At 39.9% G+C, this 19,460-nt stretch overlaps 1 protein-coding gene and 1 long non-coding RNA gene across 2 annotated transcripts; one reads left to right on the top strand and one right to left on the bottom strand.

Moving 5' to 3' along the window:
* Nucleotides 1-2,026: 2,026 nt before the first annotated feature.
* On the top strand, nucleotides 2,027-6,563 carry LOC114573639 (uncharacterized). Its single transcript, XR_003694918.1, has 3 exons — nucleotides 2,027-2,203; nucleotides 2,733-2,822; nucleotides 6,437-6,563. It is a non-coding gene; the product is annotated as an uncharacterized LOC114573639 (long non-coding RNA).
* tmem63a (transmembrane protein 63A) lies at nucleotides 3,889-14,311 on the bottom strand. Its single transcript, XM_028605919.1, has 23 exons — nucleotides 14,017-14,311; nucleotides 12,859-13,036; nucleotides 12,637-12,716; nucleotides 12,425-12,503; nucleotides 12,120-12,157; nucleotides 11,879-12,021; nucleotides 11,499-11,550; nucleotides 11,277-11,385; nucleotides 10,971-11,041; nucleotides 10,803-10,883; nucleotides 10,273-10,387; nucleotides 9,643-9,776; nucleotides 9,247-9,390; nucleotides 8,623-8,776; nucleotides 8,429-8,535; nucleotides 8,238-8,324; nucleotides 7,840-7,905; nucleotides 7,236-7,398; nucleotides 6,835-6,940; nucleotides 6,461-6,628; nucleotides 5,998-6,113; nucleotides 5,860-5,910; nucleotides 3,889-5,420 (listed from the first exon to the last, which is right to left on the bottom strand). Exons 2-23 carry the CDS (start codon nucleotides 13,009-13,011, stop codon nucleotides 5,280-5,282), a joined length of 2,358 nt encoding a protein of 785 aa, XP_028461720.1. The 5' UTR covers nucleotides 13,012-13,036; nucleotides 14,017-14,311; the 3' UTR covers nucleotides 3,889-5,279.
* Nucleotides 14,312-19,460: the final 5,149 nt, after the last annotated feature.

The raw sequence follows: 19,460 nt of genomic DNA, 5'->3' as shown, positions 1-19,460 counted from the left end.
TTAAGGGTTGTAACTTCAAGAAACCATCGCAGGCAGTTTCTCTAAAGAACACAAGCAGGTTTTAATAACTCCTAACATCCAGTCATTCCCATGCATGCCTATTCCCATGCCACACTGCATTTCCAGAGCTCTGTGTGTTGGCTGTAATTGTCCAAACAAAAGGGTCTCGGTCTGGAGTCACATGCTTCATCAGCAGCGGTGATTTCAGCTGTCAGGCCCTCCGCCCTTCTGGCTAATGTAGTCCTCCAACAGAAAAGGGAGGGAGAGTGGGGTGACTTTTCTACAGAGTACCCCACACAGAAGAGAACACACAAGGACAGCCCCTCACCAACCCAGCCACTCACACAGACAAACACACTTTGAGCTTGTGGCTCAGGATGTCACCTCATTAGAGTTGGCAGTCTAGGTGGAAGTTTTGGACTTGGAAGCCACAGAGTGACCCACACAGACACACCACTCCAGTTCTGTTTCCCAATTGGCCGGGAAGGAAGTAATACTTGGAGTGAAGCAGCCTGTTTCTGTCCTGGTCCCGCTGTTCTGGGAAACTAACCTCCCAGGCGACCAGCGTTGCCACGGCACTAATCCTGACGGACAAAAGATGGGAGTGCCACAGAGCACGATGCTGCCAGACACTCTTATTGGCTGGCACCATCCCACGCGATGCTGTGATTGGCCAGTGCTATGTTTATATACAAATCGGAGCAGTCAGAGGTCACATCCATCGATCTTATGGTGACATGAAGGAAACCTGACCTCAAAACCATAGAACTCTAAATGGGTTTAATTCCTATTTGATACACACATACACACACACACACACACACACACACACACACACACACACACACACACACACACACACACACACAGACACAGACACACACACAGACACAGACTCTTTCTTAGGTTCAGTGGCCTGGGAGTGCAGAATTATGTGAATACTGAGAAAAAGGGAATGAAGTGACTAAATAATAGTGTCTGTGGTATACAAAAGCACAGATGACAACAATACCAGGAATGCATACAGGGCACTGAGTTCAGTGGGTTGCACACCTACACACAAACACAGAGGGTTTTGATTAACACTGGATAAATATATGTTGATCTGGAGAAGGGGCGTGTTGTGTAAACTAGGAATACCTTACAGGCGAAATTACTGATATTACATACAATTGACCTGGGGTGCCAACAAACTGCTTGAAACCAGTAATTATCATCAATAGGTTTTATCTGTTTTCCTCAAATTTCAAAACATAATTTTTCCTTAAAACTCCCCTTATTCACGTCTCTGTGTTTTCCAAAGCTATCTAGTATCCACACTTTCACTTTAGATTGGATTAGGAATAGACAAATATACATATACATACATTGGCTAGGCTTACATAGTGGCCAATTTTAGCTTGTTGCAGATATATCTGTATCAGTGTATGTGTCGGCCAGCAAGTAACAAGAAATTTCAGTACAGAAATGCCAATGATATGTTTGAGGAAAAAAATATCTCGTTAATATTTTGTCAATTTTTTTCCACTGTTAAATCTCCTGCTCACATCTTGGTCAGAACTCTGTAAAGGAATAGTTCAACATTATGGAAAATATGCTTATTTGCTCTCTTTTTGTTTGATAAGAAGATTGATATCACTCTCATGTCTGTGCTAAATATGAAGCTACTGCCAGCAACCTATTAGCTTAGCTTAGCACAAATACTGGAAGCAGGGGTAAACAGTTAGCCTGGCTCTATCTGAAGGTAATAAAATCCACCTACCAGCATCTCAAAAAGCTTACAAATTAACACCTTATTTCTTTAATCAAAAACAAAGATATGCAAACATGTGAAATGTGTGTACAGGCAAGCATACAATTCAACAATTTTCGTATAATAAATGAATAATTGATATTTGTATATTACGTATATTATACTTACCCTATAATTTGATTCAAATTAAATAGTTTTCCAGGAAACTAATTGAAAAAAGTGGTAAATTATTAATTAACCACACAAGTGTAATAGTGTCTGATGATGTCATCTGGGTTATCTCAAAGTAGGCTTGGGACTCCATTTTGTTTTTAACAGAAGAGCCAGAAATAGAGACTGGTGTTTGAAAGATCTGCGCATTTGACAGGAAAAAAGAGAGAAAATAATCCATCCAGCATTATGGGAAAGGATCCAGCATTTTTGGATCTTGTACCACGCGAGAGACTGAAGGTAAGGACGATGCAGCCTCTGGTGCATTTCGACGATTCTTTTTTTTTAAACTGGAGAATCGCTTTAAGTGTCTGAGTGTAGGTGTAGAGCATTGTCCTTATGTCTATGACAACATCTGAGTGAGATGTTTGAACATGAGATGCCACAAACCGCTCCCAGTTTGCACGTAATTGGATCAAACTTAAGATCAGACTTTCACACACCCATTATTTGAAGCCCAGAACCACGTGGGCTGAAGTTGAGCCAGTTAATTTGTGGTGTGTTTAACATCGGGTCAAAGTTTGGATTTGGGTTTTGGAAAGCTGTACACTAGTTCTGGCTGCTGCTCGTAGACAGAGCTGCTTCCCAGGCTCCTGCATTCTTAACATCCACATTATTCCTGTTCCAATGAGCTCGCAGGAGATAGTCTTCTCTAACAGCAAGTGCATTAAACACATATTTCATACACACACAACCCACAGACAATATATCAGGTGTCACTGATAATGCATGCTTTACATTAAATATAAAACACTCATCTCTTCCCCAGCTCATCTTTGGACGCGCATGAGGATATCTGCAAGTTATTAGTGCCCCCGCATCCTGACCCTGCGCAGCTTTCTCATGTGACTTTGTTGAGGTACAGTATGTCTGTTCAAATCTGTCTCAAAGTCTATTTCAATAGAAATCATGCAGTGAATGTTTGTGTGATGATTAGATTTCCATCAAAAATCAGGCTGTATTGTGAGTTTTTCCTATCACTTTCAGCCCACTGTTAAGAACAGTGTCTTGCTCACAACATACACACGCGCACACACACACACACACGCACCTTGAGAAAGACTAAAGACTGAAGAAGTGAGATTGTTTTGTGATGCTTAATCTTCGTCCGACAGTGGTAAAGCAGAGTCAATAACCTTTGTAATAACCTTTGTGCACTCAGATCGTACAAAACGTATATTGCTATGAAAAAAGTTTAAATGTAATTTGTCAAGGTCTCTTTGTAAACAATCTTTAAATGTGTGACCAGTATCTAAATATGCAGTTATTAGCAGCAGCTAAAATGTGATGGTTTTAAGAATGTCTTTAGTACACTGTGACTTCTATGTATTTAGATGTAGGGGCCTGTAAATGTGCACATATAGGCAAATAATAAAGCCGGGGAAGGGGAACGTGTGTCAGATACTTGAGCCAGGAAGTACTCGTTTGTTGTTAAGCTATTAAGGAACACTTCAATAGCTACTGTTCCTGAGTTTTCAAAAACTAGTGTGAGGCTCCATTAAGGTACACTGATTCTCGTCTAGTCAAAACCCTTCTTTCCGCAGCTAATAACCTATATATGTTGTTAGCTTAGCACTTCATTAACCATATTTAACAACTGTGCTAATCACTACAGCTTGCTAAAAGTCCTCATATGACAATAGAGGTCTTGCTCAGCTGAGGCAGGTACCGTGGTGAGAAAGGGTAAAGGGCAGGGAAAGAGGAAGCCATAGGAAAGGGAACAGACAATAGTGAAAGATCAGGTGAGGAGGTGGAGCTACTGGAATTGTCGCCCAGTAAACTGGCTCATACCAATGTCAGAATAAGTTAAAAATCCTCAATGCAACACTGTGCATTTGTCCTTTTTCCACAGCTGAATGAATATTTCAGAGGTTAAGCTATGGCACTGTAGCTCAACAGTGCCACCCAATGACAAGAGACGCTCATAACCGTAAAGTTGTTCCCGTTTGTATTTAAAAACAGCATGTAAGATTGTTTCATACTGTATTTACATTTAAATCGCCAAATACAAAGCTACAAAGTCTGCGTTTCTCTTAACATATGCAATCTGAAGACATTTTATCTGCTAAACTTCAACACTCTTATTAAAGTTACACATTTGCCTTTAGGATTTAGCTCCTTGTTAAAATGCACATTTTAAAAAGCTGCAAAAACATAACTTCAAAGTAACTTAAATACAAAAAACATTGACCTTTTTAAAACATTCCTTCATTAATGGAACAACATGATTGTCTTATTTGAAACCAAAAGAAAAAAATAATAGCTCTAACCATTGCCATATGTGATTTAAATAAAAAGTTGTAGGTGCAAATCTCCTGCAATACTGAAATACATGTGTGTTCTCTTGTCATATTACAAAAGCCAACATTAACTTCTTGTGTTAGTAACACCAAACAGGCCTCTCTTGATACAGAAAGTGCATCATGAACATAAGGCAATACGTTATTCCCTTGGCAGGTGTTGTCATCTGGCATCAAAAAAGGCACTGTGAAGAAATCTAAACTGGAACAAAATCTAGACAACAAGTAACAAACAGGAAGTTCTGCTTGTCCACGTCTTTGGCATCAGTGTTGCTGACTTGGCTTGATTGTCTTGTTCTGGTAAAACTTGCATAATCAGTTTCAACATGTGCAATGAATGAATTATAAAGTTGTTTTTTTCACAAACATAATGGCTTGTTTGAAATGGCAGGTTTTGGCTAAACATACATTGGTGATTGAGAGGTCTCATACAGAAAATACACCTATACATATGTAACTAATTCAGATTTCTCAGCACATTCATATTTACCTTCTTTCCTGTAGAAGGCAATTTAAATTAAGGTAAGAAAGTGGGACTTATGTTGGGCAGCACAGTGCAGGTCTTTGTAATCTTTTGCACATTCTTCTGTAGTACCATCTGGAGATTGTTCTCTCCTTTCTTCTTAGCTAGACTAATTCACAAATGTGCATTAGTATGAAACCAACCTGAAATTGGATAGACCTACAACCAATCAGAGCAACCAAACGTGAGACATAGCGCTGAGTGACACATGAAAGTTGGGGCGGTGCTTGGTCCGTTTTCAAGCAGGTAAAAAAATGGCGGCCCGGTCACAAACTTTCTCAAATTACAGCTAAACATTACAGTAAAATGTCTTTTCTAAAAACATTTTAAGCGGGAAATAGGCAATAATGTCACAGAATCTTTTCTCCAGTTTGGCAGTTTGATCTGAGTTTCGTGAGCCTGGTATATGAGCCAGGATAGAAATAATTGTGAAGGAAGCAGATTTCCGATCAGGAGTTGTGGGCATCCTGACTCAGTGTTGAGATACGCTGAATCAGCCATCTGACATGCGGTCTGTCACCGGGCTGGAGCTGTGGACTGGGCTGGCCTCTGTAGAGCCGTAAGACTGCTGATGTTTAGAGCCCTGTTGTGCTACGGCAGGTGATTTGGAATTAAGCACTCTGGGAAGGTAGACCTGTAATTATACAATACAAAAGAGAGGAGTACTGAAAACAAACAAAAGGGCTCTTAAGGGTGTTTTTCAATATTCATTGTTGTGTATTCTTTTATCTCTCTGATGTGTATGATGTAATACTGCATGCGTTGGCCAAAGTATGATGTTGATACAAAATAATGTTGAAGATTATGGAAAGAAAAAAGCTTGTGAAAATGAATAAGGGAAACTAGGATGTGTTAGATAAGGACCAAAGTTCACTGCAAGAACAGCTCATTGTGAACAATCAGGTCTTTACCATATTGTTCAGAAAGCAAAGATGAAAACATTGACCTTAAAAGTTCAGCAAAAAAGCATTACAGCTAAGCTGTAAATGTAAGTTAACTTAAGATCAGGCCTGCCCTAAATACATCCGATCTTTAGTCAAGCTGTGGACTTTGTTATGGAACAAGTACAGTACCTTGGTGTTTTCTTCCACTCCCTCTACTCTATCCTCATCCTCCTCTTTCACCTGCAAAAGAACACAAACAAAATAAAGGCTCAATGGGAAGGATGACAAAGAAATGACAGCATGTGCCCACACAAAGCGAGCGCTCACCGCATAGTTGTGTGGACTGAGGTACTTGAAATGGCCAAAGCAGGTGTAGCTGACACAGATGGCGACGGTGATCCACAGGACCACCAGTGTGAATAGAGATGTAGGTTTCCAGAAACCTGAAAAACACACACACACACACACACACACACACACACACACACACACACACACACACACACACACACACACACACACACACACACACACACACACACACACACACACACACACACACACACACACACACACACACACACACACACACACACACACACACACACACACACAAAATGGCGGCATAGAGATTCTTATGTAGCTGCATGCAAACACCTACATTTACACACATTACTAAATCTATATTTATAGTTTGTTTACATCATTGGTACTTAATTGCCACTAGTGAACCTCAGGTCACTTTACTTGTGTTAACTTTCTCCAGGTTTGGCACATGCTTGTTTCTAACCTGCTCTGAGGACAGAAAAGAAGTAAAGCCATATTAGGCAGATGATGGGCGCGGCCAGAGCTTGATTGACAGCTCCCAGGTGGACCTGGCGGTCTAGGCGAGCAGGCAGGTAGGCAAAGTACAGGTTGTGTTTGTCCACCAGGTGCTTGAGCATCATGTACAGGAGACCTGATGAAGTCACACACACGCACGTGCACACACACGCATACACAATAAAACCCCACCGTGGAAGTGAAAGGAAATATGTTTGAGGTCTGAGGTCTCTGGCAAAGGCTGAATCAAGATCATGTTAAATAGATCTACTGATGATATACTGAAAGTGATTGAATGTGTTGTGTGTGTGTGAGTGCATGCTTGTGTGCATAACTACTCACCGAAAGGAACAATAATAGGACATATGATGCTGTAAGCCATAATTACAGTGAAGACACATAGGCACCAGCCATACATGGCTCCATATTCAAACTCATAGGCCTGGTTCTTTAAAAAGAAGTATAAAAAAAAAAAAAAAAAAAAAAAAATAGTTGACTTGTAAATGTTGAGGTGAGGCTGACAACAAAGCAAACTACCAAAAAAAATCTATCTATCGAGAGAGAGAGAGAGAGAGAGAGAGAGAATCCCTGCATGCCTTCATGGAGAAAGTACAATCTAAAAGTGGTAGCCCTTTATAAAACAATTTATTAAAAATAAAGTTGACAAAGGACCCTTAAATACAGAAGAACGTGTATAGAAGAAAATCACTAAATAGTTTTACAATTTAAATGCCTTTACAAACCTCTTTGACATATTTCCTTTCAGCAGCAGAGCGAGCAAACACCATACGGATGATGTAAAGCAGTAATCCTGGCAACCGCAGCAACTCCATCCCAGAGCCCACCAGGGCTGCTGTGATCACATAGTTGACAAAAAAGGCCCCTTGATCAGGTAAGAACACACACCTGGTGTAATGGAAACCAAACAGATGAAAGAAAAGATGACCATAAAATCCAACAATTAATAAAATCCAGTCCACTCTGATAAAAAAAAAACTGTAAATATACAAGAACATTTTCTTATTTTGTGTTTCTCACATATTTTTCTGACCAAATCAGTTTCAACAAACTTGAAAAACTAAAATTACAACCAAGCTTTAAAAGTAATTGTAATTGTAAAAAGAAGAAACTAGATCATGTTGTATTGAGTGACTGCAAGAGTGGGTCACACATTGCAACTAAGGGATGTTTTATAAATTGCAACTTAAATACAGCTGAACCTTTATGATGCGAGTTGAAAGTTAAACTGACAGATTTGTCTCTCTTTGTAATTACTATCATTATTTTGATTGGAATTAGAAAAAAATAAAAAATAAAAGCAGAAGCAAAACATGAGGGATTACTTACTCAAACCTCAGTTTCCCATCTGCGAGAAAATGTTCATCAAACAGCCAGCGGAAAAAAAAGGCAAGACTAATGGGGGAAAAACAAAAAGTTAGGCAATGTTCTCCCTGAATCCAATTATACAAACATCATCCATTAACCTTTGAGGCATCCCTTTCAGCCAATTGACATTCACTGTTTTATTTGGTATTTTACTGTATATACATACAACGTGTTAACTGAGTCACATCTTGTGCCTCCTAATTTTTCCAAGTTCATGCTCAAGTTCTCAATTTATCACTGTACATCTGACACATCTGATTGCTACAGCAAACTACAACTAAAGTATTACTGCAAAGAAACAATCAACCTAGATGTTGGGCAAATTGTTGCTTATTCAAAGTGATGGTTATGCAAATTACCTGGTGAGTCCTAGCGAGGGGAGGATTAGCACCATGAAGAGCAGGAAGAAGTACAGCTTACGCATCATGCTCAGCTGCTCACTGGACCTGATACACAGATGGCACTAGATCAAAACATGTCCTCGGCCAACAAAAAACAATCCCTGCACTACCAGTGTGTGTGTTTGTGGGTGAGTGTGTGTGTTCAATACCTGCTCCAGTGTGCCTCTCCTATTGTAGAATAGTAAACTATGGTAGGCAGCAACGCAGAAAAGGACCACAGCAGGAGAGTGGGGAAGAACTGACTGATGATAGGACTCTAGGGTGAAAAAGAAAACAATTGATGAACGATTTATGGTTTTGAAAGCAGAATTGTGACAAGTATGTGTGTCTGCACGTGTCTCACATTGAGATAGTAGATGGGCATAGTCACGTTCCACTTATCCATGGTGTTGATAATGATGGTGGGAGTCGTGAGGAAGGTGAGCAGCACGAAAAGGAAGAAGTTGAGCGTAACATAGCGCATGAACCAGTGAAAGCCCCGCACTGAGAGATTTTCCCTGTAGCATGAGGTAAATAGGAAACTGAAGCAACACGACAGATTCACATAAAGAGGCAGTGCAAAGTAGAGAAAACATATCAGGGTGGGGTACACACAAATTCCTCCCACACAGATTTATATTCCTCTTCCTTTGGAAACTAAATCAAATTTTGCTATTTTGCCATATTGCATGATCACAAATAGAAAAATCTAACTGGCGATCAATACAATGAATTGTGTTCACTGTTATGACTCACTTCAGACAAAAAAAACAAAAACTTCGAAAACGTTTTTTGTTGAAGTGGAATTTCATTGGAATCATTCATTTTGAATTTTCTAAACAATAATACCATATGATTAGACTAAAAGTCAGTTGATGAGAATATTGAATTACTGCCCAGCCCTATTGGCGCCAGTACTATAAATACTAAGTCATATGATCTGCATGGAGCACATACTGTGTGAAGGGGTTGGTGTTTCAGAGCTTACCAATACACATTTCTGGGATGGGGTGCATAGCTGACGCTCCACTTGTTTACTTTCAGAGTTCCACTGTTGGATGAAGGTTGGGGCAGCCTCCCACAACAGCAGCTTTTGCCACCACACTCGAGTGCATTGAAGTCTCTCAGAATGCTGAAGTGAGTAAATGACCGCTGTTAGTGATACACATTAACCAGCATTAAACAGTGGCAGCTACGCAAAGGCCTGATTTCACTTAAAAGTCACGTGGTGACATTAAAACCAAAAGATCACGGTCCTAATCAGGCCAAAGAATTAAAAAAAAACCTAGCGCAGTCAGCCGACATAATACTGCTGCTTATATTCTGTACAGTAAATACAGATGCAAGTACTGACAGAAAAAGACACCTTTAAATTGGTACTCACTACTTGGCCATAGCCTCGGTCTGCAAGGTGACGAAGGCCATCCCCAGGGGGCGCTGTGGCACAAGTTCTGTCTGCTTCCTCACCTCTTCCAGCAGGTCTTTTTCTTTAGTACTGTAGTACTCTATGGCATCAACCTGAAAACACACACACACACACACACACACACACACACACACACACACACACACACACACACACACACACACACACACACACACACACACACACACACACACACACACACACACACACACACACACACACACACACACACACACACACACACACACACACACACACACACACACACACACACACACACACACACACACACACACACACACACACACACACACACACACAGGAAATGCTTTAGTTGGAACTACCTTCATTTAAATCTTGGTGTAAAATAGGTCACACATGCACACTTAATTTACTGCCACTTTAAATTAATAAAACTGATATAAACCTTTGTTATTTTATCACACAATTTTAAGCTTTGCACTCATAACACACCTATATGCAGTATTTGCTTTCACTTTTCTTAACCAAAATTGTAACATAAAAGATAAAAACTAAAAACAGTCAGACACCATGCATGAAACTGTTTTATCATCTGATCCATCTCACCTCAGAGTGGGAGCAGCAACAGAGGTGAGCACACAAACGAGGGTTAATCAACTGACGTGTCCCGGTTTTCTCTAGGGCATGCTCATAGTAGCGCAGGTTTTTTCCTGCTCGCATCCTGAGGGTAAAGAAAACAAACAATCGCATACAAGTTGGTTTGAATTAGAAAAAATAAAGCTAATATGCAGATATGCATGAAACCTCTGAAACTATTTAAATATTAAACAGTTAGAGTGAGACTGAACCATACAGTACATTTGTGGTCCATAAAACTAAGATAACAAGCTTTAAGAGGCTGCAAAGCTCACGAGAGCTGCCGAGTTAGGTGAAAATTCTATTTGTGAGTTTGCTGCTGCAGACACGAAATTCAAAATAAAACTTAGATGCACGGTTAAAATGAAAAATATTTATTAGTGGCACACACCAAAAGATAATCATCAGCAAGGACTTGTGCACAGTTGTCGGCTCTACAGACCATGGCACAGAGGGCATTAAGTCACATGATTTATTTTTGGTTAGTTGTGATTACTCACCTTTCCTTATCAAGGTGCATGAGCTTTGCCACGTCATAGCCCAGGGTCACAGCACACACTTCACAAGAAGGGTACGCCTCTCTATACAATACAAGAGCAAGGTGTAAAGACCAAAATTTGACTTTACAAAATATGGAAACATTGAATTTTACAATTCAGTCTACTTACGTGAAATGGGTCTTTAAATCTTCCTCTGTGGCTGTTTTAGGGACTGAACACACAAACAAAGTGTTTCTGGTCTACAAACAGAAAGACAGAATGACAAATCAGTCACGTACCAGCGTAAGTGAGCAACACGCAGCTCTACCTAATATGATTCAACATTGTGATCTGGCTTTCATTATGTGCTTAGCTCCTCACAGACAGGTGCAATGCAATGTAAATAGAGACTGTAAAACAACTAATGTGGAAACAGTTGAAATGTTTGTTTCAGACATTCAAACCTGTCTTGTAGCCTAGTAGTCAGACACTCACCGTCTCTCTGCGCATGTCTTTCATTTGTGATGTGTGATGGCGCAGAAGAACAACTGTCAAGATCAGGTACAAAACTGCAAACACTGTATGCAGCCATAACAGGTCGTTTCTAGAAGCAGAAATGGTAGACACCAAGAAGCAATTTGTCATAAGCAACCCACAATCTGTTTTGCAATACAGACATTTTATATATCCAAACAATTTAACTTCTACAGTAGTTACTTTGTTGAAAGATTCCCAACAGTGGTCCTTCCAAAACTCTGTGGATTATTATCTGAAAAAAAGAAACATATATACAGTCAATAGAAATGTAAATAAGAAAAGACAAGAACATGACCAGAAAGGTAGATTTGAACACAAGCAGCCTAACGCTGGAGGTCACAAAAACAATTAATCAAAATCAGCAATTCAAAGAGTTCCCCTCTTTAGGGACAACAATATGAAGTGGACTGTGCAGCACCTCAGTTTTGATTGGTTGATTCACATTTGAAATAGTCATCAAATACACACCTGACCCATTATCTGTACATAAAATAACTTTGAAAATATAGTAATCTAACTGTATCTTCAGCCATTAACAGACAGAATAGTGCAAAACGCACCAAGCAGGTCTCCTGTCATGTTGACTGGCAGTATGACTGCAAGGGAGGTGACAGTTATAACCAACAGCAGGACGATCAGATGACGCTGGAAGGACAGGTAGTGAACAGCATCCATGCCACATCTGGCTTTTATTTTTTCCTTACTGAAACACAGACACACACACACACGCTTGTATATATGATAACCATAGTTTTGAATGAGCCAAAAGTGTAGAAACAATGTCCAGCAAAAATCACTCACTCCATTCTGAGGATGTAGGGCAGCCAAGAGCAGCACCCCTAAACAGAAAGAGAGATATTTTGATTACACCAATATACAATGACAATTATATTAATAAGGAATATTTGTTAAGTTCTTTATGGTTAGGCCTGATTTAAAATGATTACAAAAGTACATTCAATGGAATACTTAAAATAGCTGTGTTGATAAAACCAGTTTGATATGATATATATAAAGTTATTACTCATCTTGGTTATTCTATTATTATGCTTTATGAATACAGATTTTGGTGCTGAAACTGATGACAAAGATTTTGTTTTACATACCAATTCATACTCAAGGTCATCCATGCTGGACACTAAGGATGACATGCGTCCATAGCGACGGCGTGTTGACTTGGTGAACCTGACACACAAAGTTCATTGTCAAGGAATGAAACAAGTTGACAAAATGGATTCATTTCACTATTACAGTCAATATTTCACATCTGAAATCTGTCCTACAATGACATTTGAAGTATGTGAGATCATGAACTGACCCTTCGTTATCTGCAACTAATGCCAGACGCCCGTAGTCCCAGAACATCCTCCTGATAATAGAGAAGACAATCAGCAACACCTGTATGTGGCATGGGAAATAGAACCAATCAGCTTTCACCTCATGACACAAAGTAAAACATATATTGATACAGAAAGATTTCCAGTCTTGTCTCACTTGATCACATCCCAGCCAGACAGACACAGTGGATTATTAGACATACCAGAAAGACCGAGAAATCGAGCAGTAGCACAACTGGCACTCCTCCAAAGCCGATTCCCGTGAGAACGGTGCTCTGTTTGGAGCTGTAGCAGCTGCTGTTGTCCATTGAGGTACCATTTGTTTCCAGCAACTGCTCCCACCACACAGAAGACATCACTGTAGTGGAACCAGCAGTTTGTCTGCAGAGATTGATGATAGTAGTAGGCTATATATTAAGAAATGGCCTCCCAGAGCAAAAGCTGCTCCCACAGTGATCAAAATATATATTTTTTGATTAATTGTTGATAAAATGTATGAAAATACTGAAAAATATAGGTAACAGTTTCCAAAAGCCCAGGTGACGTCTTCAGATTGCTTATTTCGTCAAACCAACAGTATACTACTTTATTTTGAAAGACATGTATCATCATAATTACGACTGCGGTTTTTAATTTTCTACAGTATGTGGAATTGTTTTTGTTATGGCCGGAAGCAAACATAAAACAAATGTCAGTCTGGTTGTGTGTCAGGTTTGGGTTTGTCAGGTTTCAGTTCTGGAGTCCATGTTAATCCCACTCGTCACTCGTCATTAGCAAAGCCCTCGCGCCACACCTGGTGGACCCGGGTGTGTCTTTTGAGTCACGCGGGCGCACTGCAGTTTAAAGTTATAATGTACTGTAAAGTTATACTGAAACCGCTGACTTTTGTCTTAACCCCTGACGTTAAAAGTGAAAAAAAACACAGCTCAGCAAGTCCAATTTAATCCGTCAACTCTTAGTTTGACTGGAGACATTTCTATACGAAGTACAAAGTGAAACCCATATATTCCCCAACAGCTGTTATTATGTTGACAGTTTGCCCGAACACACTAGCGGTTACTATTGACACTTATCATGTCAACAGTCTCATGCTAAAGCCATACAAAAGAGTATTGTGTTGTACTGAACACCTAGCTAAAGCAAAGAGTTACGTGGACTTGTGTACACAAGGTACACAAAAAGTTACGTGGAAGCTAAAAAAGTTTGCTAATGCTAATGAGGTAAGCAAAAATGTGCCAAGCTGGCTAACGTTATGTCAACATCATACATCCGCTAACATAACCTCATTAACTTGTCTGAAAATGGCACAAATCGCGTTTCCGGGTTGCCTGCGTGGCTATGAGTCATGTAGACTGCCTTACCTGTATGATTGTCTTTTATTCCGGCGAGAATGGAACTTCTTTCTATACTGTAAATACTCAAATGACCGCTCCCTGTTCCGCGTGTGCGCAGACGCTGCAGCAGAGCAGACGGCTGTCTCGTGCTCAGGGTTGTAATCAGTCCTAGTGGAATCCTGCTGTTTCTCCTGTATACATCTTACTCTTTTTACGAGTGATTTAGGCGTAGGCTAAATTAAAGAGTGTCCACTGATGGGAATATGATAAAGAGCGAGTAAACATTGAAAAATGTCGGAATTCCAGCACAAAAGATCATTTGATTGGCTTGCCTTGTCCTGTAGCCTATGTGATTTGATTTGATGTGATTTAATGGCTTATTTTGTCAAGTAGCCTATAGAGGTAGCATATGACCAATATACTTAAGTTAAAAAATATTTTAAGTAAGTATTATGATGTTTCACTTAAAAATAGCAATACCACAAGTACTACAAAATCAAATTGTAGCCTAAAACAACAATCACAACTGAAAGTAGGCTACTTAACAGTAGGTCACATGGCAGAATGGACCCTGTCAGACTGTTAAATTATATTATTCTTATTATTACTGATGCTTTACTGTGTAAGCAGCATTTTGCATTTTTAAACTTAATATTGTAGGCTATATTAGTATAACAATGCATCACACTTAATAATAATAATGATAATACAGTGTACAGTGTAGGCTATAGAGTGTCTCTCTAGGGGTTCAGATCATGTCACACAAACCATAGTCAGGTTAAGGTAGTTATTAGCCTTGAAAATGATTAATACATTGCAGGCTCTTTGAAATTACTCTTTTCTCTTGTCATCTTCAATATAATTACCTTGTGAAGGCGGAAAAAGTTAATCAAAACTTTTTGACTGATTATCTGTTACCTATTTTCAAAAGAAGAGTCCCTGGTATCTTTTGTAAAAAATCGAAACAGATGATGACTCATGGACCTGGCCAACCAATTCAAAAATGTTTCTCTTCCTTGTTCTCCAGTTCCTTATTTTGGGCTGTTGATTTTTGTGTTTACTTGTAGGGACAAAAAGAGAAGGTAAAAAAAAGAGAAAAATGGTGGCATGTTGTATGGGACAGTGACATAAAAGGTCAAAGCTGATCATTTTACATATCCAAAGGCTCTGGAAAAATCACCTAAAGCAAGTCTCATAATGTTAATACAGTGTACAACACACTCCTCCTGTAGCTCTTCAGACATTCCTCTCAATGATCCCACCCAGAGAAGTCAGTAACACTCACTGTCATAAATAGAAACCAGAGCAGATCAGTCTTCTCCACTTTTAACCCACCGGAGAGGAATTATAATATGCTCTTTGTGACTTCTCTCATCTCATCTGATCAGTGATTAGTCCATGCTCTGCTTTACTGAGATTTGAACAAGAATTAGCATAACATCAGACATAGCAGAGAGAATCTGAATTGTTCCACTTTTGAGACATCATAGAAGAGGTGTTGTTGTTGGTTTGTAGGACAGAGCATTGCTAACCAATGTCACGGGCCCCTATCAGATGTGCCAGTGCAAATTAACAAATCCAATGCAATTAGTAATTTAATGTACTGTGAGATGGTTGCTCTGAGTATGTCTCTCTCTCTCTCTCTCTCTCTCTCTCTTTTTTCTCTCTTTCTCTCTCTCTTTTTCCCCTCTGCTTTTCCATTATGGGATTTTCTGTTTATCTGTTGTGGTCTTGGCTGTTCATTTCTGCTTCCCATGTCTTGCTGTGTGTATTTGTGTGTGTTTCTTGTCTGTGTGTGAGTGTGTGCACACAGTGATGTCCGTGTTGTCACTGTGTATACACCAACATCAATCTGTGTGTGTGTGTGTGTGTGTGTGTGTGTGTGTGTGTGTGTGTGTGTGTGTGTGTGTGTGTGTGTGTGTGTGTGTGTGTGTGTGTGTGCGCGTGTGTAGTGACTGTTCATGCCTCACTGTGGGACGCGTTGATTAGCGCTCACTGCGGCTCAGCTCCCAGCTGTCCTTGCGGCTGGCTACTGATTGAAACCAATCAGGCTTGCGATGGCCCCATCGCGGTGACCCCTCACCCCTCCCACCCCCGGCCTAATCACCTGCTGATTGGCCCACGCAGGGCCCCCTCCCGTTGGCACGGAAGGTTAATTTAGCCGGTGGATGAAGGCTCCAGGAGGGAATAGGAACGTGCGCTGGGTGATATTGCATGGATATAGCCCACCTGTCAATCACAGCCACTTAAAGAGGAGCAGCAAGGGAAACACACTGACAACCAGAGAGAGAAAGTTAGGAAGGGAATAAGGAATGGTGATGTTGGTGTAAAAACCTTTTAGCATGAGTGTATCCTCTGGAAGCAGCTTTACTTTGTCACATTAAAACATCCTCCCTCAACATCCACTTACAAGCTATTTCCAGAGCATCTTGAGTTCTCATTATGGATCTTTCTCAGTAAACTCAGTAAACAGTTAGAAGTAGTCTGAAACTTAGCAAAAACCATGTACTGAGGAAGACCACAACATGTGAAAGCTCAGGAAAAACAAATACATTCTTGACAATGGTTTCCAATGTCAAGACTGAACGTTCATGCTCAGGTTTGTTTACAAATTATTTCTTTTGTATTTCCTTTCTCTTACTCCTTACTTTCTCCTTTACTCCTCTATCCCAATGGATGACTTCAATATTTTTGTATTATATTAGTGTTAGATATGTAAAAAATGGTTACATAGCTATTGTGATATATAATCGTGTGACATTATTCCAAGTTAAACAAGGTCACAAAACTCACCTGAGTCAAGTCATTTGAACAATAACTGTATTAGGTTATGGTGATGTTTTTTATTTGGCAGATGCATATACACAGAAATTGGATGCATTTCATCGTGTAATTTTTTTTTTTTTTTAATAGACAGCTTATATACATGGTTGGATGAATTTACAGGATCTAAATTCCTAAGTAACACTCTCATCTAACTACAATCCAAGTTACAATTACTCCCCGTTTTTTGTACCTTATAAATACTGCAGTGTAAAGGTTTATCCAGAGGGGGGCAGTGTTGTATTCAATGTATAAAGTAGCAGCCAGTGCCACAGCTTTATACCGGTAGTCAACTTCTCTATTTTAATGCTTCAGGTCTGATTCTATTTCAGACTTCTTCTATATATATATATATATATATACTTTATCATGAAATATGTATTTGAGTTACAAGTTCATTCTCGACTTTGAAAACGTCCACTTACTCACTTGGCAGTTCATCAGCTGATGGAGTTTGCAGCTGTCATCAGTGATTAGGTTGAAAAGCTAAAAGAAATCTACAGTAGTGTGGACCTTGAGTCAATATGTAGAATTTGTTAACACTGATTTTTTATTTTTAAGTTTTGAAAAGTGTTGCACTTTACAATTTACTGCTAAAATGTGTGATCAACCGAAGATACCATCAACCTTTTGACGACACACCCCTTCCCCCACACTGGTCTTAGCCATGTATGTCAGTCCATAGATTTCACCTTATCCTGTGTGTGTGTGTGTGTGTGTGTGTGTGTGTGTGTGTGTGTGTGTGTGTGTGTGTGTGTGTGTAGTTTGTGGCAGGTTCTTCTCCATCCTAGTCTCTTGTGGGCAGAATAATGTTGCCAGATTACCATATCATTACCATATCATTTCCATTTCATTATCACACTTCTGCCTGCGATATGTGTCTGAGTGTGTGTGCGTGCACTCATGTGTGCGTGTGTCTGAACTTTGCATCAGATCTTCAACTGTTTCTCTTTGTGTTGCTCTCAAACACACGTGTTCTTACACCCACACACACACACACACACACACACACACACACACACACACACACACAATCTCCCGTAGGAATACACACATCCCTCTGACACGCTCCCTCTGTTTTTCACTGTCATAGACTCTATCTCTCTATCTCTGTCCCACACCCATGTAAGCACATCATAATTCTCAATAATCTGCCATTCATGATCCATGTTTCCTTAATTGTTTGTGTTAATCTAATTGCCAATTAAAATTAACCTGTTAGTGGAACGGCAACAATTGCTAATGCTTATTTTAAAGAAAAAGTTGTACATTAAATATCTCTGGATTTTGAGCTGTTAGTAAAAAACAAAACAAAAAAACAGACAATTCGAAGACATAAACTTGGGCTTTGATAAATTGTAATTGTGATGATACTTTTCCCGCATTTTTTACATTTTATGGCCCACATCATTATCGTGAAATCATCATCAGATTAATCCGTATAAAAACTAATTGTTAGTTGCAGCCCTGACTGTTATTACTGTTTAAATGGAAAGAATCCAACATTAAGATTCATGCTGCATAAAAATCTAAGATTAGGTTCCACTTTTAATTAATGTTAACTTCATTTCCACGATTATTATGTCCATACAAATAAGTAGCTACGTGCTTCTGCATTAAAAAAAGAATCTGTGATTTATTAAGTTGTACTGATAATCCATCACATCTTCCCTTTATCTTGCCTATTTGTCTCCAGATTGGAGCAAATGTAAAATTTATTCGAACCAGCACACCATCCCTATTTGCTTAAAGTCAACCATTCTGGGGGTGTTGGAGCACTGAACTCACTGCTGCTAACACATTTTGGATAAATGACAACCTAACATCTTTTGTACACAGTCAGAAATGTTGCAGTGATGAAGAACAGAACGCCCTCCTCTGTAATACAGTCAGTTTGCCATTCTGGCTCCAATCCTCACCCTACAAGGTCAGCCATTTTTGGGTCTGCAGCTGCCAGAAAATGCCCATTTAGTGAGGGGAGCATGTTTGGGGTCGTGCCCTTGTTTACATGGGGAGCCTGAGCTGATGGTTTTAAAATGGCGTCCAGATGGTGACAGAGGCTTGATTGCGGCAGAGGGGGCTTCTGTGTCCCGCCTACTCCTGCTGTCCAGCTACTTTAGCTAAAGCTGCATGTCTCTATGTGCTCACTCTCTACCTCATATCATCATGCTACCACTCCTGTTTTTATCACTCCCTTCTCTGTCCCCCACTGCTCAGAGCCATTATTGTGTGTTTCCTCTGTGGATATAACTCCTTGCCTATATATTACACTCTGCGTTATATCTGCCATCATTTTCTCCCCTTCTTTCTCTCTGTCTCCCCCTCTTTTTCCCTCTTTTGCTCCTTTTGCTTTCTACTGATTCCCTCTTTTGCCTCTCTCTTACTCAAACACACCACAGCCACAGCACACTCGCCTGCAGGTGCCAGGTGATGCATGGCAGCGGTGTGAGTACATTGCCCATGTGATGGATTGGAAGAACCGTTGTTAAATTACAGTGTCGCTGCTGCCGCCCCCAAGCACAAGCTTAAATAAGACTGTGCTGTATTAAGATGAAAAGGAGAACAAGGATAAAAAAGGGGGAAAGAGATACATAGTTTGATGATGGGAGATACAGGGAGAGATGAAGCAAAGTGCAGTAAAGGTGACG

This window comes from Perca flavescens, chromosome 18 (genome assembly GCF_004354835.1).
Source record: "Perca flavescens isolate YP-PL-M2 chromosome 18, PFLA_1.0, whole genome shotgun sequence".
Taxonomy (NCBI): domain Eukaryota; kingdom Metazoa; phylum Chordata; class Actinopteri; order Perciformes; family Percidae; genus Perca; species Perca flavescens.
This window is presented reverse-complemented; position numbering and strand designations above follow the sequence as displayed.

Bases quoted from the DNA above. Each gene is read 5' to 3' on its own strand.
- tmem63a (XM_028605919.1), bottom strand. From the start codon at position 13,011: ATGTCTTCTGTGTGGTGGGAGCAGTTGCTGGAAACAAATGGTACCTCA. The intron at 12,504-12,636 runs GTCAGTTCATGA...TTTGTGTGTCAG, and splicing joins TTAGTTGCAGATAACGAAGG to GTTCACCAAGTCAACACGCC. The intron at 11,042-11,276 runs GTGAGTGTCTGA...TTCTGTTTGTAG, and splicing joins AAGACATGCGCAGAGAGACG to ACCAGAAACACTTTGTTTGT.